At 29.8% G+C, this 27,450-nt stretch overlaps 1 protein-coding gene and 1 non-coding gene across 2 annotated transcripts; both read left to right on the forward strand.

Annotated features, from left to right (window-relative positions):
• The first annotated feature begins 8,150 nt into the window (after nucleotides 1-8,150).
• On the forward strand, nucleotides 8,151-16,155 carry LOC120091653 (endoglucanase 17-like). Its single transcript, XM_039049755.1, has 8 exons — nucleotides 8,151-8,401; nucleotides 8,506-8,712; nucleotides 9,534-9,734; nucleotides 10,120-10,212; nucleotides 10,317-10,478; nucleotides 12,551-12,662; nucleotides 14,221-14,384; nucleotides 15,636-16,155. The coding sequence occupies exons 1-8, from the start codon at nucleotides 8,159-8,161 to the stop codon at nucleotides 15,966-15,968; spliced, it is 1,515 nt and encodes a 504-aa protein (XP_038905683.1). The 5' UTR covers nucleotides 8,151-8,158; the 3' UTR covers nucleotides 15,969-16,155.
• A 5,157-nt stretch (nucleotides 16,156-21,312) lies between these two features.
• Nucleotides 21,313-21,395, forward strand: TRNAL-UAA. Its single transcript has one exon. It is a non-coding gene; the product is annotated as a tRNA-Leu (tRNA).
• Nucleotides 21,396-27,450: the final 6,055 nt, after the last annotated feature.

Genomic DNA, 27,450 nt, shown 5'->3' on the forward strand with positions numbered 1-27,450 from the left:
TCTAGTTATCCTCACTCTTATACTCATGATTTTTCCTGTATCTAACCAATGTGAGACTGATCTAGTCATATTCTTAATAACCAATATGAATATAGTTCAACTACATGAAAATGCATTATCGACCAAGAGGTTAAACTTAAAAAAAAAAAAGACTAAGTAAATATTGAAAATATTCCGCCTAAAATAATTAATTGTTAATTGACAAGTGTGTACGCACGTATGTGGTGCACGCGTGGGTGTGCATGCACTTTTAAACTACCATTGGAGTATAAATAATTATAATATTGGGTAAATAAAGAATAAAAGTATTTTTGAAGCATTAATGAAATATCAATGACAATATAGCAATTATAGAATTTTTGAATTGGAAAACCGTAGTTTTAAAATAAAAAAAAATAAAAAAATTAGGAGTATTTCTTGAATTAAAGCTCAAATTAATCTTGATGCTTTTTATCCTTTAAAAAAGAAATAGGCAAACAAAAATCTATGAACAAAAAGATTTGGGTACATCTAGTTTGCATTTATCATTATGTAATCCACCCAGGTGCTCAAACAAAAATTATTACCTGACAAAATTTTCTTTTTCGAAAAATATAAAATATGTCATTAACTCTTTACACGAAGAGCTCCAGAACTACAAACCTACACTCATTACCTCAATGATCATATGGTGAGATTTAAAGATCAAATCTTACCTTATATTAATTATATGAAAACTATAATAATAAAATATTTCGTTCGTACCTTGAACTAAAAACAAAGATATTATCAAACACACGTAACTTTAAACATTAAAACAATAAATAGGAAAAATATAAGAATCACTACAAGAAAATTGATCTTTTTCTAAGGTCAAAACCTTCAAAAAAAAAACATTTAATAGACCTTTGATATATTTTTTTTCAAAGGTTATCCCAACCTTTGAAAAGTGTCGAAATAGATTCCGTCGAAAAAACTTTTCAAAGGTTTACTATTCTTCGAAAGTTGATTAATTTTCGAAAATTATTATTTTTCAAAAGTTATATATCTTCGATAATTGTCAAATTATTTATCGATAATTATCTATTATCAAGTAGTCTTTTTCGAAGGTTTTCATTATTTTTAAAGGCTTATCATGTTATTTTCAAAATTTTTAAAACCTTTATAAAAACTTATTTATCAACAATTGTATATCCTTCGAAAATTCTCTTACAAAACCTTTTAGCCTGTCTCTTATACACATCTAGATGTGTATAAGAGACAGGAGATATACTCACTCCATAACCACGAACATGCCCGTGTTTCTCCGGTCCAAATACTCGTACGAAAATCTCATCCTCGTTCATGTCAAGTGTACCATCAATCACTTGAGAAGCATATGATTTAAGTTCCAACTACAAATACAAATTCACATATTATAATTCAAAACTAACACATATAAATTCAAATGTTTACAACAAACAAACACATGTCTTTGTTTGAGATTCAAGAAGTATTTTTTACCTCAAATGGGGAAGATGGAGATTCAAGAAGTATTTTTATTACGCCTAAAAACATCAAAGTATTACTTTAAACTAATTTACAATTCAAAGAATAAAGGGAGAGAACGACAATAAAAGAAAAGTAAATAATGTATTTAAAAGTAGTTTAAATAATATACGTATTCATCATGATTTTTCATTGTGTTTTTAGTTTAAAAAATTCAGAAACCTACTTCTTTAAAGGTATGTACTCAATGGTCCACTAGTTGGGATTGTTCCACACAAGTCATTGTTTGAGACATCCTTGAAACAAAGGGACACAATCCATCATAAACCAATCACATGACATGGCACAAAACTTCAACCAGGGATGTATATCACCTAAATGAACTAATACACAACCGTGAAATTATACAAAGACTTACACAAGTTTAAGACTTGCAGTTCCAGTAAGTTCTCTCGAGATTGGTCCATTTAATCGGTTATCATTAAGCCGTCTGCAAAACAGAATAAGAGTTCAGAAAAAAAAAATTGTGAAAATAAAGGGTCACAGGAGAAAGCATTCATTCAGATTTTACTTCCATCCAAAAAAATGGAAAAGAATATCTCATTACTTCCTTCCTGAAGAATTTTGTATAACTTAGACTCGTAAAGCAACTGAGGATACTTCATCTTGACATTTTCTTGCACATGAGAAAAGTAAAGCAAATTAGATTTATGTTTTACTAAGAACATAAACTGGCTCATAAAGAAAACGAAGACTACAATATTCAACTCAATGAAGCATTACTAACACAATGAACAAATAAGTATGCATCCAAAAACCCAACTAAGCACACACACAAAATCTATTTGTTTTAATATTCTTTGTATTCACTATTCCTCCAAGTAGCATAACCAGAGAGGATCAACGTTCCACTCAACTAAACCAGGAAAATTTTAAAATAAAACCAAAAGAGAATATGTCTTGTCTATCAGCATTTGCTATACCAGGAGGAATTTCAGAACTGGTTCCAGCACCATAAATATGGAAATTACCTTTAATTTTCAACATTTTTCTGGTTCCAGCATTTTCTATATCATAAGTTTAAGGGACAACCATTTCCCTCTGTCTTGTGTAGAAATGTATTATGTTCACAAGCTAAAGATACAATTTAAACTACAACAATGTGAGAAATTACGCATCTCTGCAGTAATATATTCAGAAAGCTCCAATTCGTTGTGTTAAATAAATAGTTACAAAGTTGCACATGAAAAGAGATGGTCTACCATAACCTACAGCACGTGTTCATCGACATACATTTAGAAATTTAGACCCCGATAACACGTTCACCATGTATCAACAGAAAAACTGCCATAAATAATAAAATAGCGGTCATAGACTTGGTCGTCGATAGAATGAGAGATATAATGCTTTGCCACAAAAGCACATAAGATATACCTCTAGAGGATTTCAGATCTAGTGAGTAATGAATGTCTCAAATTTCCATGATTTGTAAGTACTCTGTTGAAAGAAGCTCGAATAGTGAGTAATGAGCAAAACAATGTTGTGTTACACTTCCCCAACCTACAAATGATTTACAAGGTAAAGGTTAATAATAGGAAATAACTGAATTTGAATGGAAGGGAAGTTCCGACAGCATTGTGAGCAACAAACAATTTAATATGTTGATTTGTGAAAATGATACAGCAATTCGAAGTTCAACTGTCATTTCCCTGGACATGAAAAGAGTTGCTCTAGTTCAATGGAATATCACACTTTTACACAAACTTTACAACAGATTAGCCCTTAATTCCATGAATTATTGAAAACTTGTAGTATAACAGCTATGAAGCAGTTGGTTATCAATATGTATAAAGAATATGTTAAAATAAGATTAGTCTAATGAGCTGGAGACACCATAAAATCTGAATATATTTTTCTCTTCAAATTCTCCCAGACTTCCATGCCTCTGGGATGATGAACATACTGTCTTAGAAATGCATTTTCCGAACCCACAACAATACTGCTTAATGCCAACATCGGGTTGACTGTTCCTTGTTCCTTGAGCCAATTACACATTGCGAACCTAAGAGTGACCCTCTAAGTCTTATAGTTAAGATATAGAGGGAAATTTACTAATAATGAAATATGATACCCCAAATTATTTACAAGAAAATCTATCTTTTCTTCTATTATATCTTTTGTTTGGTTAAGGATTTGTGGATAAACTTCAATCATTTTGTAAGCATCCTTCTCATCAATGCCAGCTTCCACAATACAATCGAACCGCTCTTGGAGCTCTGTTCCATTACCTCGAAACACCTTTAGCGCTTTTTTCATTTTAGTCAAGTTTGTGGTAAATACAGGCATACATAGAGTTTAGAACCGTACAAACGTCGACTCCGAAAGGGAAAAAGAAAGGAAAATAAGTGCATCTAAGTGAAGGAAGAGAGAGAGAGTAGGCGGAGCTAGAATCGTAGTGTTGAATTAATATTGGAACACTTACGAGTTTAATTGCAACCTCTTCATTCGTCTGTATATTAGCACCTGCAGAGTATATTAGCACCTGCAGACGGAATTGAAGCATTAAGATCTAGTTGTTATAATAGAGCAACATAATGAGAAGCTGGAATGGAGAAAAACCAGACGAATCAAGATAGATCTCCCCGAAGGAGCCACTATCGATCTTCCGGCCAAGGCGAAACTTATTGCCGACGCAAGGTTCCATCCGGGAAGGAAAAAGAAGAAAGATAAGTGTAGAAATGGAAGATGATTAGGAGAAGTTGAACATGGAATCAAGGGAATCGAGGGCGAAGAATTTAAAATTCAACGCCATGTCGGTGCTGAGAAGAGGAATAGGAGGTTCATCGATTAAGAAAGAAATGAAAGAAAGCAAGAAATTGAAATTAGAGATCTAGGGCAGGGCAAGGCAGAAATTTTGGTTATCATTTCAGAATAAAAATAAATAAATATCACTTGCGCATAGCCTATCGTTTAGTTTACCGCGCCCATCATTTAGCGCTGACACCTTATCGTCTAACGCATCCGCCTATCACTTAACGTCATTGCCCAGCGCCTGCGTCTATCACCCAACGTCCATCGCTTAGTATTCCGGCTATCGTGTAGTGCATCTGCTCATCGTTTAGCGCAGCACGACTATCGTCTAGCGCTATCGTCCAGCTTCTACGCTTATCATCTAACACTTTCACTGATCATGCAGTACTTTGCCTATCGTATAGCCCGATCGTCTAGTGCATCACTCCTCATCGTTTAACGTCGTGCGCATCTTCACGATCGTCTAACACATCCGCCTATCACTTAATGTCATCGTCCAGCGCCTGCGTCTATCACCCAATGCCCATCGCTTAGTATTCCACCTATCGTGTAGCGCCTCTGCTCATCGTTTAGCGTAACACGGCTATCGTCTAGCACTATCATCCAGTTTCTACGCTTATCGTCTAGTGCTTTCACTGATCGTGCAGTACTTTGCCTATCGTATAGCCCGATCGTCTAGCGCGTCACTCCTCATCGTTTAACACCGCGCGCATCTTCACGATCGTCTAATGCATCCGCCCATCGCTTAACATCTATCGCCCAATGCCCATCACTTAGTATTTTGCCTATCGTGTAGCAAGTCTGCTCATTGTTTAGCGCAGCACGGCTATCGTCTAGCGCTATCATCCAGCTTCTACGCTTATCGTCTAGCGCTTTCATTGATCGTGCAATACTTTGCCTATTGTATAGCCCGATCGTCTAGCGCGTCACTCCTCATCGTTTAACGCTGCGCACATCTTCACGATCGTCTAACACATCTTCACGATCCTAATTTTTCTCAAAGGTTTTTATTAACCTTCAATAAAAGGTGCATATTTTTCAAATGATTTATCAAAGCCTCCGATAAATGTATGTCTTTCTTAAAGGTTTTTATTACCCTTCGATAAAAACTACATATTTCTCAAAGGTTTCTTCAAAACCAACTCCAATAAATATATATCTTTTTCAAAGGTTTTTATTAACCTTCGATAAAACACATATATTTCTTAAAGGTTTTTCCAATACCTTCAATAAATGTATATCTTTCTCAAAGGTTTTTTATATCTTCCGATAAAATATTGTCGAAATAGCTCAATTTTTTTTGTAGTGAATAAAAATGTAATCAAATGACAAAAAAAAAAAAAAAAAAAGACTAGATCCACAAAATTGGGATGAGATCATTTGTGAAAAAGTTGGAATTTTTTTTTTTTTTTTTCCTTTTGTATGTCAGCTTTTGATCTGTTTGTTGTATGTAGAGATGTTGAAAATAAGGTTTATCCCTCTGTTTTACAGAGAAGCATGTAAGGTAGAGATAACAAGAACATGAACTGCAAATGCTTTTGCATGTGGGAGAGAGTATTATGCATTATTTGATGCACATGGAAATGGAAGCCCTCCCTCTAACAAACATGCACTTTGCTTCACCATTTCATCTTTGAATTCAACATTATATTGAATTTCACCTTGCCTTTTTCTTTGTCCTTACCATAAAATTTCAAACTACTTTTGGAATTTTGTTATTTTATGTCATTGGATAACTATTTTATTTTTTATGTTTAAAAATTATGTTCGATTCTTTACAAAAATGGCTTTTTGGTAATATAGTAAGAAAACTATAGGTTGGTGTCGTGTTTATAAGCTTATAACTAATTTCTAAAAACAACAACCACAATAATAATCAATAACAAAATGCTTATCGGCTCATAGTAATCATTTAAGTTTTGTTTAGGATCAAATGTGTTTGGTTAGGTTTTAGTATTTCTTTTTTTAGAATATTTTTTAAAAAAGTAAATCAATTAGGTGAAGTTTTTGTTTATGATTTCTTAAATCTTTACTATTTGATGTTTCAGTATGCAATATTTTTCTTTTTAATGACATGTTTGGTTTAACTTTTCAAGTATTCGAAAACAAAGTATTTTAAAAAAGAGTTTGAGGTATTTGGTAACTTTTGAAACACTTTTAAAAGTGTATTTTAACTCTTTTTATCAAAAGAGTTTAATATAAACGATTTTTTTGAAAAACACTTTTTATTCTATTATTCCAAACAAACCCTAAAAGTCTTGTGAGTGTATATAAGAATGATATTTGAACCATTATTCTTTTAGTACGAGTGGAGTATTTGGATTTGAACATCAGACCTCAAGAGTAGAGATATAGGACAATTATTACTGCTAAACTATGCTCAGTTAAAGAATGATTGCAACAAAGGAATATGTAAACTCCAATAATTCAAGTACAAATTGTGGTTAGTAATTGATGTTGTTAAATGAAAGGTGTGAACCAAGGCTTGATGTGAATAGTCAAATTTTTTTAATATATAAATAGATATATACAACATGGGTTAAGATACAATGTGTTGGATATATATGTCATAGAAATATGGGGATGGGAGAATTTGATGTGTTTTGGGTAATGTAGTTGAATAAGAAGCTCCATTTCCCAAGTAGAAATGAGAGGTATTCATTTTATGGGCATCAACCAACCATTTTGTGACTTAGTCTCTGAACTCAAAGATCTTCAATATCATCTCCATATTTTCTCCACCCCCTTTCTCCAACATTATAGAACAAGTATATATGGTAAAAAATTACAATTCATAAATTTTTAAATTCTCAAGAGATAAATTTAGGTAAATAATGGTGAAATCTCCCTCTCTCTCTCTCTCTCTCTCTCTCTCTTAAATTTTTAAATATTCAAATCTATTTAAATTTTAGTTTCTCAATTTCTAAAATATTCATTTTCAAGCTCGGTTTAATATCCATTTTGTTTTTAGTAGTATGTTTTTTAAATTAACGTTTGTTTCCTTTCAAATTTTTAATTTTGGTTTTCACTTTTGTTAAACGAAACACTTGAATTTGAAGTATTTTCTTAGTTCGTCTAGTTTTGAAAACTTTAATAGGAAGTCAAAGTGGATAACAAAATATTCAACTATGAATTAGTTCCATAGATTAATTTTGAGATTCCTTATAGGTATATGGACTAAAATTATACTTGAAATTACATCGACTAAAATAAAACAAAACTTAAAATACATAGACCAAAATAGTATTTTGATCTATAAAAAAAATGGAGGGACGAAAGAATGTTGGTTAAAATACCATGTTGATCCCTCTATTTTAAGGTTAGTCCAATTTTAGTTATTGTACTTTAAAATGTCCAGTTTTAATCCTTATACTTTTAATAAATCTTAATTTTAGTTTCTCAAATTAATTTTTATTGAAACTGGCTAAATAATAATAATAACTTTTATTCAATGAAATATAATATGCGTACATACTTTCAAAATTTATAGTGAAAATATTAATAAAAAATCAATTTTTTTGAAAAAAAATCAAACAATTAATAGACTAAATTTAAGATTCTTCAAAAGAAGAAAGATTAAAATTGTAAAATTAAATCATCCTCAAAGTGATACTTTAACCAAGAATGTTTTATAAAATTGTACCATAAATCATTTTTTTAAAAAAAATATCATAATTCATTTTATTTTATTTTAGTGATTTCTTAAATTTTTTAATTCTAACTAACTTTTATAGTGTTGAACAAGGCAGTCCTTGGCAAACATATGGACTTCATGATGACTGTAAGTGACCAAAAAGATAACGTTTTTCTCTTTAGCGTTTTGCTCTATAAATACTCCTTCATGTCCACCACCGAATTGCACCTCAACCAAACCAAAAACATGGCTCTTTCGCCCCTTTCTTTCAAACTCATTGCCTTCTCTTTCCTTCTTCTCACCCTTTCCGATGCATCTCCCGCAACCGTTGGCCACCATCGCCGCCCTCATTTTACCCCTCATAACTATAGAGACGCTCTTGCCAAATCGATCCTCTTCTTCCAAGGCCAAAGGTCCGGGAAGCTTCCTCCAAATCAAAAGATGACTTGGAGGAAAGACTCTGGTTTACTCGACGGCTCAACGATGAATGTAAGTCAATTCACTACTAAACTCAAAAGCTTAAATCGATTACGTTGTGTTATTCATTCTAACATTTTTAAGCTAAGTGATGGAATTGATGGAAAATGGTGTAGGTTGATTTGGTTGGTGGGTACTATGATGCTGGGGATAATGTGAAGTTTGGGTTTCCTATGGCTTTCACCACCACTATGCTTTCATGGAGTGTTATTGAGTTTGGCGGAGTAATGAAAAATGAGCTCAATAATTCTAAAGAAGCCATTCGTTGGGCCACTGATTATCTCCTCAAATCCACTGCTCTTCCTGACACCATTTTTGTTCAGGTCTCACTTCATTTTCTCCTTTCAAATACTTCTTTATTCTTAATATTTTGATTTTGGAAAAATAAAGTGTGAAACATTTTAACCCAAATTCTCAAACAAGGTTTCCGAGTGTGATTAAAAAAATTTGGTGGTACATCTATCTTTTGTGCAACTCTGATAATACTCAATAAAAATGTGTCATGCGGTAAAAAATTTTACAAAAAAGTTTAATTGGTTTTTTCTATTTTTACTTTTAGTGCGTAAGAAAGGGGAGAGAATAGAGTTAGGTTTAGTTAGTCTACGCCTAATTATTGTCTTTTGAAAATTTCTTTCAAAATTTCATGATATATTAAAATGACTAAAATATCCTTGCACTATACCTTCACTTTTCCATCGATGCCACCCGTTGGCCAATCATAGTATTGTGAGTACAAATATGGTAATTTGACATTTATTGAAGCATTCAACCAAACAAATTTGATGCATAGAAACATTTTCGAGAAAATGTAAATGAACTTAAGTGTTCTAATTCTAAACAATATTTATGCAAAAATAAAAAAAGAAAAAGATTTAAAAAGAAAATATATTTTAAGAAATTTTTTTTTCACTTGCAAAATAATAATCCAAACAAACTTTAAAATACACTTCAAAAGCACTTCCAAACATGTTCTCATTTTTCCATTATGACAACATGATCATTTTATATTATATAGGATTAATCAGAAAGATCCATAATTGTAATAGTTAAGAATATATCATGAAATCAATAATTTTAAAATAAACTTGTATAATATCATATCATTGTAGAGATATATAAAAGAATTGGTTCGGTGGTTTTGTAGGTGGGTGATGCCAATAAGGACCATGCTTGTTGGGAGAGGCCAGAAGACATGGACACTCCAAGAACTGTATTGAAAATAGACAAGAACACTCCTGGTTCTGAAGTAGCAGCTGAAACTGCAGCTGCTCTTGCTTCTGCTTCGTTAGTCTTCAAAAGATCTGATCCCACCTACTCCAACATCTTAATCAAAAGAGCTATAAGGGTAAAACTTTGAGGAGAAAAAAATAAAAACATTATTTTTTTCAACCAAAAAAACTGAGAAACAAAGAGTAATTATTGAATTGTTAAATCACCAATTAACCCAAAAGGTTAAGTTAATAAGTGAAGGCAAATTTAATATTATATTGAATATTTTAGGGTTTGAACACAAGACCTTTTGGATTACCTACTCTAATATCATGTTAAATCTCCGATTGACCAAAAAAATAGTTGATAGATGAATACAAATTTAATATTATGTCATCTAATACAAACAAACACGTTCCACAAAAATTGAAAACAAGAAATGAGAAATGGAGAAACAAATATTAAACAAACTTAATATTTTGCTTCTCAAATCTGAATTGGGTTTTGTTTTGGGGAATTAGGTATTTGAATTTGCTGATAAGTACAGAGGATCCTACAGCAATGGACTGAAGAATTATGTCTGCCCTTTTTACTGCTCTTTCTCTGGTTATCAAGTAATTTCCTTTTCACCATATTTGACCATGGAATAATTGAAATTGTTGAAGAAGCTGAAGATTGGATGATTTTAATATTAATTTGGTTTGAGAATTAATGGCAGGATGAGCTATTGTGGGGTGCTGCTTGGCTATATAGAGCTACAAAGAATGGTAGCTACTTGAATTATATTCAAGAGAATGGGCAGAATCTTGGAGGTGTTGAGTTTGACAATGCTTTTGGTTGGGATAACAAGCATGTTGGAGCAAGAATTCTTCTTTCCAAGGTACTTTTTTTTTTTAATCTTACTACTAATTATTTTGTAGAGGAATATTTTCTAGAAAAATAAGGAAAAATAGTGACACTAAAATGGCAAAATTTAATCTTAATAGAGGCTGATAGAAGTCTATTAGCGTTTTATTAGTGATAGAAACAGTCTATCAATAATATCATGTGATAGACGTTGATAGAGGTCTATTGGTGTAAATAGTTTGACATTTTTTCTATACGTGAAAATTTCTCTTTTTTTTCATAAATTTTCAATTTTGCATCTAATAAATTTATTAATTTTAAACATTGTCAAATAGTTAATGGCTCATTAGATGCTAAATTGAAAGCGTAAAAATTCATTAAACATAAAATCGAAAGTGTAAGAATTTATTAGACACAAAATTAAAAATTCATTGATGAATAAGATACTTTTTTAGGTTGAATTGCCTATTTGACACAAGTGTGAAAGTTTATGTTTAACTTATTTTAATAAATAATGTTTCTAATTTTTTGGTTTTCTTTACAATGAATTTTTAGTACTCTTGCTAATTATTCTATATTTTGTTTTTAAAATTCTTTTTTTTAATTTTTAGTTCATTTAAGAAAATAAAATGTTGATTTTTAAACAGATATATTTTTATATTTTTATATTTTTAATTTTATGTACTCAATTCTAAGGGGCGTAATAAAATAAATGAAACCATAAACTATTTGTGAGGATCAGTTTGGAGTTTTAGTATTACATAAAATAAATAAATAAGTCCAAAAATAATTGTAAAAGTGTTAAGATTTTGGGATTGGAACTTTATATATTTCTTTAATTTTAAAGCTGTTCTGGAGAAATATTTTTAAATCTTTTTTTAAGCAATTTTTAAATCTAGTTTGGTATTTACATCTGCTTTCTTTTTTTATTAAGTATTTTATAATCCTCTAAACCAAAGTATTTTAATTTTATTTATGCAGCTTTTGAAACAGACTGACAGCTTTATCATGTGACAACTATTGTAACGAGTTTGAAAATAGTTTTTGTTTTCATTTTGTTAAGGCAAAACACTTTTTCTTAAAGTGATTTTAAAATATTAAAATTACTTTTACATATCTTTAATTATTTAGAATCATTTTCATAGTATGAAAATAAATGTAAAGTTACATATTAAACTGATTAAATTGAAGGATGAAAAAGTATGTTTCGGTAGTGATTCTGAATTTTTAAAAAAAAACGACTTTAATAATTTAATACGTAAAATTGTAGAAGAGAGGTGTACATGAATTGAATTGAGTTGATGATATTTTTTGAACTCATTTGAAAATTCGAATTGGTTGGATTGACAATAAAAAAAAAAACTCAAATAAAGTCTCAAACCTAACCCAACTCAACCCTTAAAATTCATGTTGGGTTGGGTTGTGAGATTATAACTTATTTTTTTCTTTTTAATTAAAATTATGTAAATTTATATACAACATATGACTAATAACTTACCTCCCATAAAATTCAAATGTTAAATACTAAATATAAATGATATTTATTGCAAATTTTAAATAAAGATAAATTTTGTAAAAAATTTAAATGAAATATATCAAAAAATTCAATAATTAATTAATATAAAGTAATCAAATTTTAAACAAAGAATTCGATTTAGATGGAGACAACCCAAATTTTTTTTTGTTAATATATGATCCAGCCCAACCCAACAATAGAAAAAGTTTAACCCAACCCAGCCTAAGAACAAAATTAATTCAACCAAATCCTTACATTTTGGATTGGGTATTTCAGGTTATTCGGATTATTGGATTATTTGAATACCCTTATAAAATAGTACTAAACTTTGTATTTTCAACTCTAAGGTTTAATTCTTGTACTCCACATATTAGGAAATAAATAACTATATATATATATATATATATAACATCAAAAAAAAAAAAAAAAAAAGAAAATAAAGTGTAAATTAGTCTCTGTAAGTATTGTTTGAATTTTTCTATTCAATTCAATGATTACTGGTTGAGATTAAACTTCAACCTCATAAAATTGTACATTTATAACAAATTCCATTTTATAAAGTGTAATTTGATTTATAAACCAAAATTCAGGCATTCTTAATCCAAAATGAGAAGTCTCTTCATGAGTATAAAGGTCATGCAGATAATTTCATATGTTCTCTCATACCAGGCGCTCCTTTCTCCTCTGCTCAATACACCCCAGGTCTCTCAACTCTTTCATATTTATTAAATTTTTTGTCAAAATATCATTATGCTACTCTACTTTATAACTTTTTACTTTTAAATCCCCAAATTTCTATGTATCTTTAATCAAGCTTAAAAATAATCTTTATTGAAAAAATTAGTTTCTATTAACCTTGGTTAAAACAACACTTTTAGTGTCCCTGAACTTCCATAAAATAAACAATTTAGTCTATATATTTTATACAATTTAACGACTAAGTCCATGACGTGGAAAATATTTGTATGATTTAATAAAATTTCTTACACCTATAGATTGATAAACTGATCGAGAATCAAATTTATTTATAAACTTTAATAAAAACAAAGTTTGTAATAAAAATTAACTCTTAAATTGATGAAATTTTTTAGTATAAAAACTAAACCATTACAAATTGTAAAATATAGAGACTAAATCGTTATTAATAAAAGTTCAGCATACTAAATTTTACAAATTTGAAAATGCATTCACTAAATCATTACTAACCTAGGTTCCATTTAGGATTGCGATTGAAATCGTAAAAAGTTATTATGGAAAATCTCAACTACTTTCCTTATTTGGTAAAATGAATTATTTAATAATCTATCAGATTTATTTCTTAATTTTAGTTAACATGTAAAAGTTAATAGATACTAGCTTTTATATTTGACTTTTCTAAAAATTTACTAACTTCTTTACTTTTTTAAATAAATATATTTTAATAATATTATTTCAAATTAATATAATTTGTTAGGTATTTTCAAATTCTATTTTTTATAACAATTATTTTTTAAAAAAAATTATCAAATAATTTATATTAAATAACATTAGTTAGAATTTAAATCATATATAATTTCAAATAAATGATAAGTTAATTATCCATGTGAAAAAAATTAAAACGATAACTCTAGTTTGGTTTATAATAACTACATTACACTAATTCAGTACTGACTTACCAAAAACTTACCAAACACCATAACTAGTTTTTTATTTAAAATTAAAATTTATCAAATACTATTTTACTTCATTTCACGGTTGATTTTTATAAAAACATGTCTACCAACAATTATTTTGAAAGCTACAACAATCCTAAATAAAAAGTTTAGAAACCAATTCTTAACCTTAAACTTTCTTCTATAAATTTAGAAAACAATTTTATTGGGTCTTTTTCTTGTTTGTGAAAACTATTCACTTAACTAACTCCGATTAAAAGTTACCTCAAATAGTGAGTTTTAATATTTACTAAAAAGGTGGAGACTAAATTTTGACATTTAATGGTATACAGTAAACTAAAATGAAACCAAGTACAAAATACCTATATGGTATTTTTAATATTTTGTATTTATCATTTGAAAAATAGTAAAATGAGGTTCTTCAATTAAGAGAATTGAATTATATGAACATAAAAGATTAGGCTACACCTATTTCTCATATAATCTTTATTTGTTACATAGTTAAAGAAAAAAAGAAAATAATTTATTTATTTATTTATTTTTTTTTGCATAAAGATAGGTAGAGTCGAACTAGTATTCAAATATTTATCTTATTTAAATACATGCAGGAGGTCTTTTATTTAAAATGGGTGATAGCAACATGCAGTATGTGACGTCAACCTCATTTCTAGTATTAAGCTATGCCAAATACCTAACCTCTGCTCACACAACTGTCGACTGCACTGGCCGAACCATCACTCCCAACATTCTACGATCCATTGCTAAGAAACAGGTTTGTTTATTTTTCAATTATATTCATTTAAACTTTAAAACCATTACTTTTATTTTAGCACCCATTTGTTGGTGGTTTCGTTTTTTTCTTCTTTTGAAACAATTGCAACTTTAATAAAAAAAAATTAAAAATTGAACTCATGTTCTTAGATTTTACTTTTTTTTTTTTTTGCAAACATGTCAAAAAAATTTCGCCTGAAAATTTGATTCTTATGTGATTTCTATGTAATTGTTATTTAATTTCTATATAATTGTTATATGATTGTCACACCTGCAATTACAAAAAAGTTAAAAGTCATGACTTTGGTTTCTTAAAATGTATTTGTCATACAATACAATTTCCTTTTTTTAAAGCTTATGTTTTTTTTCCTCTCAATTTTTTATTTCAATCTCTAGTTATATTCTAGAAGTAAAATAAGTTTTTGATAACTACTATTTTAGTTTTCAAATTTGACTATTATTTAAAGCATGAGTAGAAAATTGACAGCACAAATTTATGAGTGAAATTAGTGTTTATAAGTTTACTTTTCAAAGACTAAGGGTCCGTTTAGTAATTATTTCATTTTTTGTTATTGATTTTCTAAAATTAAGTCTATTTCCTCCAAATTTTTTACAATTATTTGCATATTTATCAAGTACAATGGTTGAATTCTTAGCCAAATTTCAAAAATGGAAACATGATTTTAAAAGCTATTTTTTTAGTTTTCAAAATTTGGCTTGATTTTTTAAATAATTGGTAAGACAGAAGATAATAAATAAAGAAATTTGAAAATAAAAATAGTGTTTATATATTTAATTTTAAAAAATGAATAACTAAAATTTAAAAAACTGGACCTAAATAATTATCCAAATAGTCCTTAGTGGTTCAACCTTTAAAATATTCATTTTAAATTTTTAACTTTAAAATATAATTATTTTTGTGTTATGAACTTTTTATGTATTTACTTTACATTTAATTTATAAATAATTTGTATCTATTTGATCTCTCAACTTTAAAAATTATCTCAAAGTCTTTAAATTTTAAAGTTTACATCTAGAAGTTACTTGACAAAAAAAAACGAAAAGAGGTTAAATTACTAGTATAATCCCTAAAATTTGAGGTTCACGTTGTTTGGTTTCTAAATTGTTTAATAAGTCCTTAAATTTTTTAAATAACCTATCCGATAAAATTTTAACAAATTTAAAATTTTGTTTTTATTTTTTTGAGAAAAAAATTAAAACAGAATTTAAATAAATTTTGGGTTGTGTGCAGATCGATTACTTGCTGGGAGAGAATCCATTGAAGATGTCATACATGGTCGGATACGGCGGCCGCTACCCACAGAGAATCCACCACAGAGGCTCATCGCTGCCATCGATTGCAGAGCATCCGGCCAAGATCGACTGCTCCACCGGCTTCTCCGCCATGGATTCCAATTCCCCCAACCCCAACATTCTGGTGGGCGCGGTGGTCGGAGGGCCCGATCGGAACGACGAATTTCCAGATGATCGATCGGATTTCGAGCAATCCGAACCGTCGACTTACATTAATGCCCCGCTTGTCGGATCGCTCGCATATTTTGCGCACTCCTTCGGCCAGCTTTAGGCTCCTCATTTTGATTGCTTCCCTTTCCATGTTTAATGGAAATGTGTAATCGTAAGATGCTGCTAATCTTCCAATAGCCAAAGTGTGTTTAGTCAAGTCGTAATTACTAATTAGCTTCCTTTGAAATCGAAAGTAATCGAAGCTTCAATTTCTTGTTTCATTTAAATTCCCACATTGTTGTAGGTCACACCACACATAGTTTTAAATCTTGATTTTTGTTCAAAATTCTAGAGGATATTTATTCTAAAGGTAGTTTTGGAACACTTACAAAAGGTTAGGAACAATTATATTGTAACTTTTAAAAGTACGGAAGTATTTTTGGAACAAATGACAAAGTTAAAGGGTGTTTTTTATAGTTTAACCTAAAATATATAATATATGGCCAAAAAGAAGTTTCCTTTCTCTAAGTTCAAAATATTTTAGGGTCTATTTGGTAGGAAATCTAAAAACATAAATTTGGAAAAAAAAAAAAAAAAAACAAACAAAAAAGGATTTGATGAAAACAAAGTATTTCATGTTTTTATGTATATATTTGGTAGAAAAGTCAAAAACTAAATTCTAATTTAGACAATTAATTGGTTAAAATGTGTTTGATATTATATTTATAAATTATAAAATTAGTTGTAATTACCCACTAAAAATTATTGAAAAATGGACTATTATTAATTAATTTATAAACATATTTTATATTAAAAAATTATATAATTATTATTTTGTAACATTATATAATTTATTATATATTGCATAATACATATTTTAATTTTAAAAATTTGAATTGAAGTTATAATATGACATTCTGTATTTCTAAATGTTTTTATCTTTATTTAATATAATTCTACATTATAAAATTTAAAAGTCTAAATTTGGATGCAATCATGTTTTTTAAAATTGCATTGTTTGGATCACACGATACAAGAAAATTACCGAAACCAAAAAATCCATCACTATAAAAGGAATTTGACAACGAGTCAAAGCCTCTTCAGCAATAAATATCTATACCAATTATACAAAACTGTGGGGCCTCTACCGAGGGTGTATTTCTTACCATTGGCATAGCAGAAGGAGATGAGATGATTCTAGTCTAGGATTTGGTTCATTATTATTATTATTATTTCTTTTAATTGAACTCGAGTAGTGAGCTTTTTAAATAAGTTGTCTAATATTATATTAGGAAAGATTAGATGAGTTACTTGTCTTTTTAATAGATAAGTTAAATCGCATATCAGATAGGTATTTGAAAGTATACGTGTCATTCTTTACTTCACATGAAATATCTATGCTTCATAGCCGACGACTGAGTGAAATTTGCAGACACCTCACTTAGGGGTCGACATATCTAAAATTTTGACCCTAAAATTTCACCTTCCCTCTCTAACTTCTTTTGTCAAAATTCCTTCCCCTCTCTGTCGTACAACCCTCGAGCTCCACCTCTCTGCCGCCCAACATTCATACCCGCGCAACCCTCGAGCTCCATTTATGTCGTGCCGCCCAACCTGTCAACCCCCTCTCCCTTCGTCGTAGCGCCCGTCAAGCCCCCTGCCACGATCACCGCTGCCTACCCTCCTTTTAACTTCACCGACGCCCATCCTTCTCGTGCCTTAACCCTCGCCAGCCAGCCCCTTCTAAACCCACCACCGACACCCCTGTCGCTTGAACTCCCCGTCGATCAGCCCCTCTAACTCCCCCACTAACACTCCATCGAAATCGGCCAACCCTCTTCTCCCTTAACCTCCTCCCTCCATCTTTCTCTATAAGTCGAAATATTTTTTCATTTTCAATTCTTATTTTGAAATGTTTGGAATGGCTGTTGAGATTTACATTTTTATTTAAACTTTGGTGTAATTTGTTGCTTGTTGTTACATTTCTTTAGAAAATTTTAGCGTGAGATTTTCATTTTTCGTTGTTGATATTTGAATTGTTAGTGAGATTTGAATTTTTGGTGGTTAGATTATCTAGAAACAATTAATATGGTTGTTAAGCTTTACATTTATGGGTGTGATTTACATGTTTGGTTTACTTGTTGAGATTAATGGATATCTTGTTCTTTGTATTTTGTTCTTTATTTATTATTAATATATATAATATATATATATTATATATATATATATATATATATATATATTATATATATTTTGGTAAAGATTTGGAGGATCGTTGGGTTTAAGTTTTATTGTTGTATGATGATTGGTTGTTTGAGTTTTGATTTAATTGTTATATTTATGATTATGGTTTATAGAGATTTTTTGTATGAATATTTTGTTTGTTGTCTATAATTATGATTTTATTGTTGGTTTGAGTTTTTTTTTTTTTTTTTTTTTTGTGGTTAAATATTATTGTTGTGTATGATGAAGTTAATTTTTTTAGTTGTATTAGATTTATATTTAGAAGGATAGAAAGAGAGTAAATGATCTTAAGGAATTAGAACACATTAATTTTTGGAGAGATAATATGAATGAATTATTCCTAATTTGACTAACAAAAGCGTAGCTCAATTGACATAGTGTTCATACTAGAATTGTTTAATTTACCATGTGTTGGATATATTCTTCTTTATCTAAAGAAAAAACGGGTGAAATAGTGAATTTAAATTAAACATTGTTGCTACTATTTGGTACTCTTTGAACCATGCTTATGATTCTAAAACCATTGTGCAAATTATGGGTTTAAAACTCAATTATAAAGTAGGAACGATGGTCTATCTGTGAGTCAATATCTCTCTCAAATTTAGAGAGGTAACCAATAAGTTTTTCGGCTGTTGATGAGTCTCAAATTAGAGTCAATATATACCTAATACATTTTTTTTATCATATTATATTCATTCTTCAAATAAAACATCAGGCGAAAATGATTCATTAGGTTAAAACAATGACTTGTGTAATCATTATAAAAATGTTATTTGTAATAGGAATAGTCAATTGAAGAATATGATCTTTTTTTTCAATTAATTCTATAACAAATAGTGACATAAGTTACCATATAAAATGAATCAAGTCTAATGAAAAATATTAGATAATAAATATGAATAGAGAACGTCAACATGGATACTATCTTGTCTCTATCATTTAGAGAAAGTTAAAATTTAGTCCTTATAATTTAAAATATTAGAATTTAGTTCTTATGATTTGATAAAACCCTTATAAATAATCTCTATACTTTGATAAATCTAGAAACTATTTACGAAAGTTTTATCAAACCATAGTAACTAAATCCTAATTAGAACAAATTTGCATTTTAACCAAAAATGCTAAATAGCTTTTTTCAAAAAATGTCAATAGGGGTAACTTTGTAAGGAAAACCTCACAACTTTTCTTAGAAGGGTCTAAATATGAAATATTCACAAATATGTGTAGGATCTAATATTAGGGGTGGGGAATAGGTTTGTTTACCAATTTTAACTTTAAAATTCTTATTGATCTGACAACTAAACTTGAATTTTAAAAACCTACATGCCCCTCTTTAAAAATTGGAAAAGAAAACTAAGTGCAAAAGTAAAAGAAATTTAGGAAAAAGAAGATACTGAAATTTATAGTGGTTCAACAATGTACGTACTTCTATTCTCCAAGACTCCTTGGTTATTTTATTTAGAAAAATTTTTTTTGTAGATGAGAACAAAACCTACACGCTTTCTTTTTTTTTTTCACTTAGGCTAAAGAGAAACTGGATCCTTTTCATTGGTTCAGGATCTAACCAATTTCCTTTTTCTCACAATCCAAAGTGTACTCACACCTTAATACAAAACCCAATGAAAAATTAGAATTTTTTTAAAAAATCACCTCTAAGTAGGTAGAATTCACAAATTTAGCTCTATGACACTCTAAGAGTTTTCTCTCGATTATTACACTTGTAAAAATTGAAAAGAATAAGAGAAAAATGAAATTCTTTACACTTGGAGGAATATGTTTGCTAGAATCTTTTTCTTATTTCTTCAAAGAGGTGGCTAGAAGGATGAAAGTTATCATTATAAAATTTGAATGATTTAACATCAACCATTAGATTTAGGGTAAAAGGAATGGATGGTTGAGATTAAATGGAGAGAGAAAATAAGGAGATTAAATTTAGGAAGGAAAAAGATTAAGAATGGGATTTTGGAACGAATCACTTTTATTCTTTTTTTAAATTAAAACAATTTGGGATGTCATATATTGCAATCTCGTTTGATTGTAAGTGATCCCACCTTTCTCCTTTCCTTTTTCTTTTCATCTCTCTTCAATAATTTGTCATGTGTCATCTTAGTTATCCACGCTTGACATGTCACTACCACATCAAAGTTTTCTTTTAAATCTTTTTTTGGTTGCAACTTCTTTATTTGACGTCCAATTTGAGTAATTCAAAGTGCATTGAAATTGCCTCTCCGACCTCTAAGCTATAGACACTTTAAAACACTAAAAACATCATTAAATAAACATTTATTATGATCAAATTATATAGTATGATTAGAAGTCATAAAGCTGACAATATGGACATTTGTGATATGAATCTATAAAAAGATCCATTTTTGTTGTTCATCCTTCATTTTAAGACTTAACTAACAGTCTAACACTCATGACAAAAATGCTGAAGTTGTAAAAATATTTTTGAAAATTCAACAAGTATTTCAGATGAAATTATATATCTTTTCATGTTAAAATGAAATAAGCTTTTTTTTTTTTTTTTTGAAATAATAAAACTAGAAGCATTGATTGACCCCCTCTTATTAAATGTCAAACTCTTTAATTTTTTTGAAAATTTTCAAGTATAAATCTTATTTTCGTTTAACTTTCGGTCCTTTTAGTTCTTCCGCAATTAAGTTTTAATCATTTGTGTCCACATGTACCTTTAAAAAAGTAATGGTTGCAAAAATCATAATTTAAAGTTTGTTTCTTTAAAAGAAAACCCTTTAATTCTAAAATTTCAAAGTCATGACAATATTTTATCAAATTTATTGGATACAATGTTATTTATGACAATCTAAGAATCAATGTTAACTTGAACTAAAAAAAGGAGAAAAAAGTTGAAAGTAAACAAACATTACAATTAGCGACAAATTAAATTGTCACTAAAGCTCTATTTTCGTTGCAAAAAAATATTTAGTGACGATAAAAGGATTTAGCAACCTTTTTTAAAAAAAAAAATGCCACAATTCTAGATTAACTTCTATATTTTACTTGTTACAAACTGTTAATAATGTTCTAAAACAAAAAGCTGACGAAATAAGTAAAAGCAATGTAGAAGTTAAATATATATATATATATATTCAAAGAATTTAAATCTAACTAGACATTTGATTACATAAACAAAATAAACAATAAATTGGATAATAAATTATATAAAGTATATATTTTATGGTAAATTTTAGAATTAAACAGCAGGTTTGCCCGAGAGGTTAAGGGGGAAGACTTAAGATCTTCTGCACATGAGTGCGCGTGGGTTCGAACCCCACAGCCTGCAAAATTAATCGTTTCTCCTTTTTCAATTATCATATATATTCTTCTTGGATTTTATTTCTTTTTGTATCCTTATGAATATTCTTGAAATTTTGATGACGTAACCAAATAAACCATTCAAATCTTAAAGAAACATACTTGATGAAATGTACGCTTTGAGTGAAAAAAAATTAAAAATTAAAAGGTCTTATTTCATAATCTTTTCGTCTTTTATTTTAAGTTTTGAAAATTAAGTCTATTTCTTTTCAATTTTTTTTATCATGATTTATATGTATAAGAGTTGAATTCTTTGTCTAAGTCCAATGTATATAGCAAAACAATAAATTTATATGTGGAAGAATTATCTATAGATGTTGTCGCTTGGATCTCATCCGTGTTGGAATTCACTATGGATGCTCAGTGGCCTTGACCTCAAGTATGAGGTCTTGATATCTTCCAAGATGATCTACGTAAGAAATCTTTGCATCGATATGATACCAAGCCTACTACACTATGATGCTTAAATTAGTACATAAAGTGGCTAATTTAGCTACACACAAAAAGAAGAAAGGTCAAGTCTCTCTTTTGAAGATTACTTACTCTCCCCTCCTCCTGGGGTGGTCGAATGAGACTATTTATCAGTTAGTCCTTTGACACACATCTATGGTTACGTGTGACGACAGTGGTATCAAAGACGTTTCTAGCGTTCATGGTTGCAGGGTATCAGTCCAAACTCGGCTCGATTACATCTTGATTGAGATATATTCATTAGCTCGATTAGTCAGACCAAACACCGAAACATTAGGTGCTCTACCAACTGAGCTACAGCCCTTGTGCTTGTGATACATATCTTATCATGTAGATAATTTCTTGTCAAGATGAATATTCTATCATCTATTTTGTTGATTTGTTTGATTGGACATTTTCCTTTTGTGATGCCCGTTCCCCCATGCCCTTTCCCCGTATCCTTTGGGATTGGGCTCACCCGTGGGTTTTAGGGCTTGCATTGACCAATCCTCAATAATGAGCTTAGTTTTCAAAAGCTTAAAAAAAAACAAATTAATACCAAATGGAGCTTAAATTAAACTTGTAAATCGTACATTTAAGTTTTTTTTTTTTTTTTTTTTTGTCGCCTACTTTATAAAAGAAGTCTCAAAATTCAAACCAAAATCTAGAAATGTAGATCCTATTTGATAACAAGTTTTGTCCCATTTAATAATCATTTAGTTTTTAGTTGTTGGATTTTAAAATTTAAGCTTATAGACACCCTTTTTATCTCTAAATTTCTTACTTTATTATTTATTTTTTGCCAATATTTTTAAAAGCCAAGCCAAGTTTGAAAAACTAAAAAATTAATTTTTATGCTCCGTTTGGTAACCATTTTGTTTTTTGTTTTTGAAAATTAAGTCTGTTTTCTCCCTATTTCTTATGTACAATGGTTGCTTAGCCAAATTTCAAAAACAAAAACAAGTTTTAAATCTACTTTTTCTAATTTTCAAATTTTGACTTGATTTTTTAAACCATTGAAAAAAGGTAGACAATGAAGAAAGAAATTTAAGATGGAAGTAGTATCTTTAAGCTTAGTTTTCAAAAAATAAAAAATCAAAATCAAATTATCACTAAACGAGGCCTTTAAAACTTGTTTTCGTTTTTAAAACTTGACTAAGAATTCAACTCTTTTACTCAAGAAAAATGTAAAAATACTATAAGAAATTGAGAGAAAAATAGACTTAATTTTCAAAAACCAATGGTTACTAAAAAAAAACATATTTTTTCAATTTTTTTTTTAAATTTATGTTTGTTTACTCTCATTTTTTTCAATAATGTTTTTTACATTCTTTAAAGAAAAACCTTAATTCCTTGACAACTTCTAAAACCTAAAATAAGTTTAACTATCTTTTTAATTTTTAAATCTTGAGATGGTTTTTTAAGACGTTAGTAAAATAGTGGACGATAAAACATAAAAACTTATGGATGAAAGTAGTGTTTATTGAAGGAACGGTGAAGTTCCGCAACGGAAGGGGATCGTCCCAATTTTACAATTTTCACATAATCACAAATTTATAGAACAAGAAAAACATTTATGCATTAACCAGGGAAATTACAGCATGCTAATTGAGGAGGAATTAGGTAAGGGAAAACTAAAACTTACCCTTAAAGCCAAAAGGTCTTCACATAATTCCTTCTCTGATCACGACTCTCCGTCTAGTACTCGATCTCTAAAACTGAAATCCCAAATGGCCATCACAACAAGTGAAACTCCTATATTCTCCTTAGGGATTGAGAATTACGAGGAGGTGTGAGCTCTACTAAGATCTTTGGGAAGAGGGAGAAGAAAACCTAATTCTTCTGTGTTCTTAGGAGTTCTTTTTGAGAAAAAACACAGAGAGTATTTTCTCTATTTCAAAACCCATGGAAGAAGAGAATGTCCCATAACCTCCAACCACACACATTTTTCTAAGAGTAAATTAAGGGGAGGGAAGTTGTAACTCCTTCTCTTTAACTGTTAATAAATTATATAAATATATATATAGATACATAGATACATAGATAGATAACTATATGTTATATCAAATATAACACATAATCTATAGTTATTATATTGTATCAAATACAATATAACATGTAGTTTTATTGCTCTCAATAATAAATGGTATTTAGTATCAATCACATTATACTAAATTTAATTATATGAATCTCATCTATATAATTAGTATTTGAAGCATATTCAAATATTTAATTCCTCTCAAAATAAACTTTATGTTATAATGTATCGAATACATTATATTAATTATATTATATATAATTAATTTAATTAATTATATCACATATAATTAATTCTCACAATTAATTTCAACAATTCAAATTGATCCAAAATTAATTCTCAATAATCTATATTAAGCTACAGAAGGGATCTTATGAACCTGTAAATTAAAGTTCCAATGGTACTTAGATAATTAATTAAACTTTTTAATTAAATTACCCAATATCCATTAAATTTCAGTCACTCCACTAAAGACCGACAACTGCACAATTCGCACTACAGATATATTTCTGTGTCCATTGGATATAACCAGTCAACAGTGCTATAACCGTTCACAAATTGCTCGTAAGTACAGCTGGGCCAAAATTATCGTTTTGCCCCTATAGTTATATCTAACTCCTTAAGTACCACTGATCCCTCTAATGAACAATAAGTCATAGTTCAACTATGACCAAATCTCTCCCGGACCAAGAGAGGGTGTGACCACATTGTTCAAGCCTCGAAAGAAGCCCTTAAGGGAGTAATTTATCTACTTACCTTGACATTAAGAAATGAGTGAGTTTCGACTTGTGTAATTGTGTTCCCAACTTCTCAATCAGACGAATCCCCAAAATGGTATATATATTGAGTCAAAGATTTGGCTAGTTTCACCCATACAAATCAAAGGAATGCTTTCATAGGCAGGAGTTCACAACTCACTCAGGATTCAGGTCATGTCACATATGGTCATCCTAGTAAAATGTAAGTCTCTACTATTAACGACGTTAAATAATGAGACTAGTCATTTCGTAGTTCGGTCATATACAAACTCTTTATATAGGATAACCCACTCACATGTATCCACATGAATGATCAGGATTAGATCATTTGTAGTATTTCATAACACTTGTAACATCTACAAAGCAGGTCGTATCCGTAGTTTCATCAAGATAATGTATCTAACCTTATCCATCTACAACAAACCGTATATGTCTCTACATACAGTTTAAATTACATAAAATAACCTAGGGTCTTTGTTTATTGGATTGAGTGTATGCCCATAAAATAACAATTATTTTATGAATAACAGTTTGTTTATACAAAGTTTACAAACTACGGAAATACAAGAGAGATTTATAACACCAATCCTAACAATCTCCCACTTGTCCTAAATTTTAGGGAGCCAAATGTACAATACAAATAAAGTACAAAATACAATAAACTAAGGCATACACTATACCCAGTAACATCTCCCACTTGCCCTAGACAATATGTCACATATTCCGTAGACCTAGACTTTTTAGATGGCCCTCGAACAATTTAGCCATGAGAGCCTTTGTAAACGAATCAACAATATTATGCTCCAAAGCAATCTTTATGACAATCACGTCACCTCGATGTACAATCTCCCGAATCAAGTGATATTTCTGCTCAATGTGTTTGCCTCTTCGATGACTCTTAGGTTCCTTAGAATTTGCCACAGCACCACCGTTATCACAATAAAGAGTGATGGGCAAAGACATATTTAGAACAACTTCAAAATCAGTAAGGAACTTATTAAGCCAAACAGCCTTTTTAGCAGCTTCACAAGCAGCTACTTATTCGACTTCCATAGTGAAGTTTGTGATGCATCCTTGCTTGACGCTTCGCCAAACTTTAGCTTCTCCATTCAGAGTAAACAATGACCCTGATATGGATTTTCGAGAATTTTGATAAGTTTAAAAATCAGAGTTCGTGTATCCTGTAAGAATCAAATTCTTATCTCCATACACAAGCATATAGTCCCTCGTTCTCCAAAGGTACTTGAGGATTGTTTTGACCGTTGTCCAGTGATCTAATCCTTGATTGGATTGATATCTACTGACAATCCATATTACATAGCAAATTTCAGGTCTGGTACATAATAGTGCATACATAAGACTACCAACAGCCGATGTATAGGAAATTCGTCTAATTGCCTCAACCTCTTAAGAAGTCTTAGGACACTGTTCCTTAGATAATACAATTCCAGGCCTCAAAAGTAATAAACCCTTCTTGGAATTGTGCATCGAATACCTAACAAGCATCTTGTTAATATACAATGCTTGAGACAAGACCAACCTTTTGTTCTTACGATCTCTGATGATCTGGATTCCTAGAACAAACTACGTCTCTCCCAAATCTTTCATTTGGAATTGGGCAATCAGTCATTTCTTTACATCAGTCAGAAAATCTACATCATTCCCAATGAGTAGGATATCATCCCCATACAGCACGAGGAAAGCTGCTAAGTTGTTGATGATTTTCTTGTAAACACAAGGCTCATCAACATTCTGATCAAAGTCATAAGATTTGATCACAATATCAAATCTTGTATTTCAAGGTCGAGATGATTATTTCAGTCCATAAATGGATCGATTAAGCTTGTAAACCTTTTTTTTATTGGACATCTCTGAATTCTAAAGTGGTGTAAACTACTTTTACGACCTCTCCATAACTTAAAAGGTGTTTCAAAAATACTCTTTGAGAGAACATTATTTAAAATGTAATTAGCAGTCTCTCCTGTATATCCCCAAAATGAGTCAAGATGATGAGCATAACTCATCATAGACCGAACTATGTTCAACAGGGTTCTGTTTCTCCTTTTTGATACACCATTCTATTGAGGTATACCTGGGACTGAGAGTTGAGACATAATTGCATGTTCTATCATATAGTTCTTGAATATTAAGTCAATATACTTTCCACCACGATTAGATCGTAGTGTTTTTATCTTTTTACCTAACAAGTATTCAACCTGAGTCTTAAACTCCTTGAACTTTTCAAGTGCTTTAGACTTGTGTTGCATTAGGTATAAATACTCATATCTAGAATAGTCATCTATGAAACAGATGAAATATTCATACCCTCCTCGTGCTCTTACATTCATCAGACCACAGAGATCTGAATATATAAGCTCCAAGGTCTCTTTGGCTCTATAACCTTTTTCAATAAAAGGTTATTTTGTCATCTTGCCTTCAAGGCATGACTCACATACAGGTAAAGAGTTTTCTTCTAAACCATTTAGAAGTACACTTTTCACAAATCTTTTAATCCTATTGAGATTAATGTGATCTAATCTTAGATGCCAAAGGTGGGCATTTTCTTGAGGAGAAATTCTTGGTCTTTCAATAGTTGTTGCCGTTATGAACATTTCAGTATTTAGCACGGCTTTTGTAAGTAATGACCTTAGTACATACAAGTTACTTTCCATTGAAACAAAGCCCAACTCCATTCCTTTCTTAAAAATAAACACTTTATTTTCATAGAAGGATAAGGAATACTTTTGTTCAATCAGACAAGAAACAGAAATTAAGTT

This window comes from Benincasa hispida, chromosome 11 (genome assembly GCF_009727055.1).
Source record: "Benincasa hispida cultivar B227 chromosome 11, ASM972705v1, whole genome shotgun sequence".
Lineage (NCBI taxonomy): Eukaryota > Viridiplantae > Streptophyta > Magnoliopsida > Cucurbitales > Cucurbitaceae > Benincasa > Benincasa hispida.

What these genes read in the sequence shown, in the direction of transcription:
- LOC120091653 (XM_039049755.1), top strand. Translation starts at nt 8,159, where the DNA reads ATGGCTCTTTCGCCCCTTTCTTTCAAACTCATTGCCTTCTCTTTCCTT. An exon ending in GCTCTTTCTCTGGTTATCAA is followed by an intron (nt 10,213 to 10,316) that starts GTAATTTCCTTT and finishes AATTAATGGCAG; the next exon opens with GATGAGCTATTGTGGGGTGC. An exon ending in CAAGAATTCTTCTTTCCAAG is followed by an intron (nt 10,479 to 12,550) that starts GTACTTTTTTTT and finishes ACCAAAATTCAG; the next exon opens with GCATTCTTAATCCAAAATGA.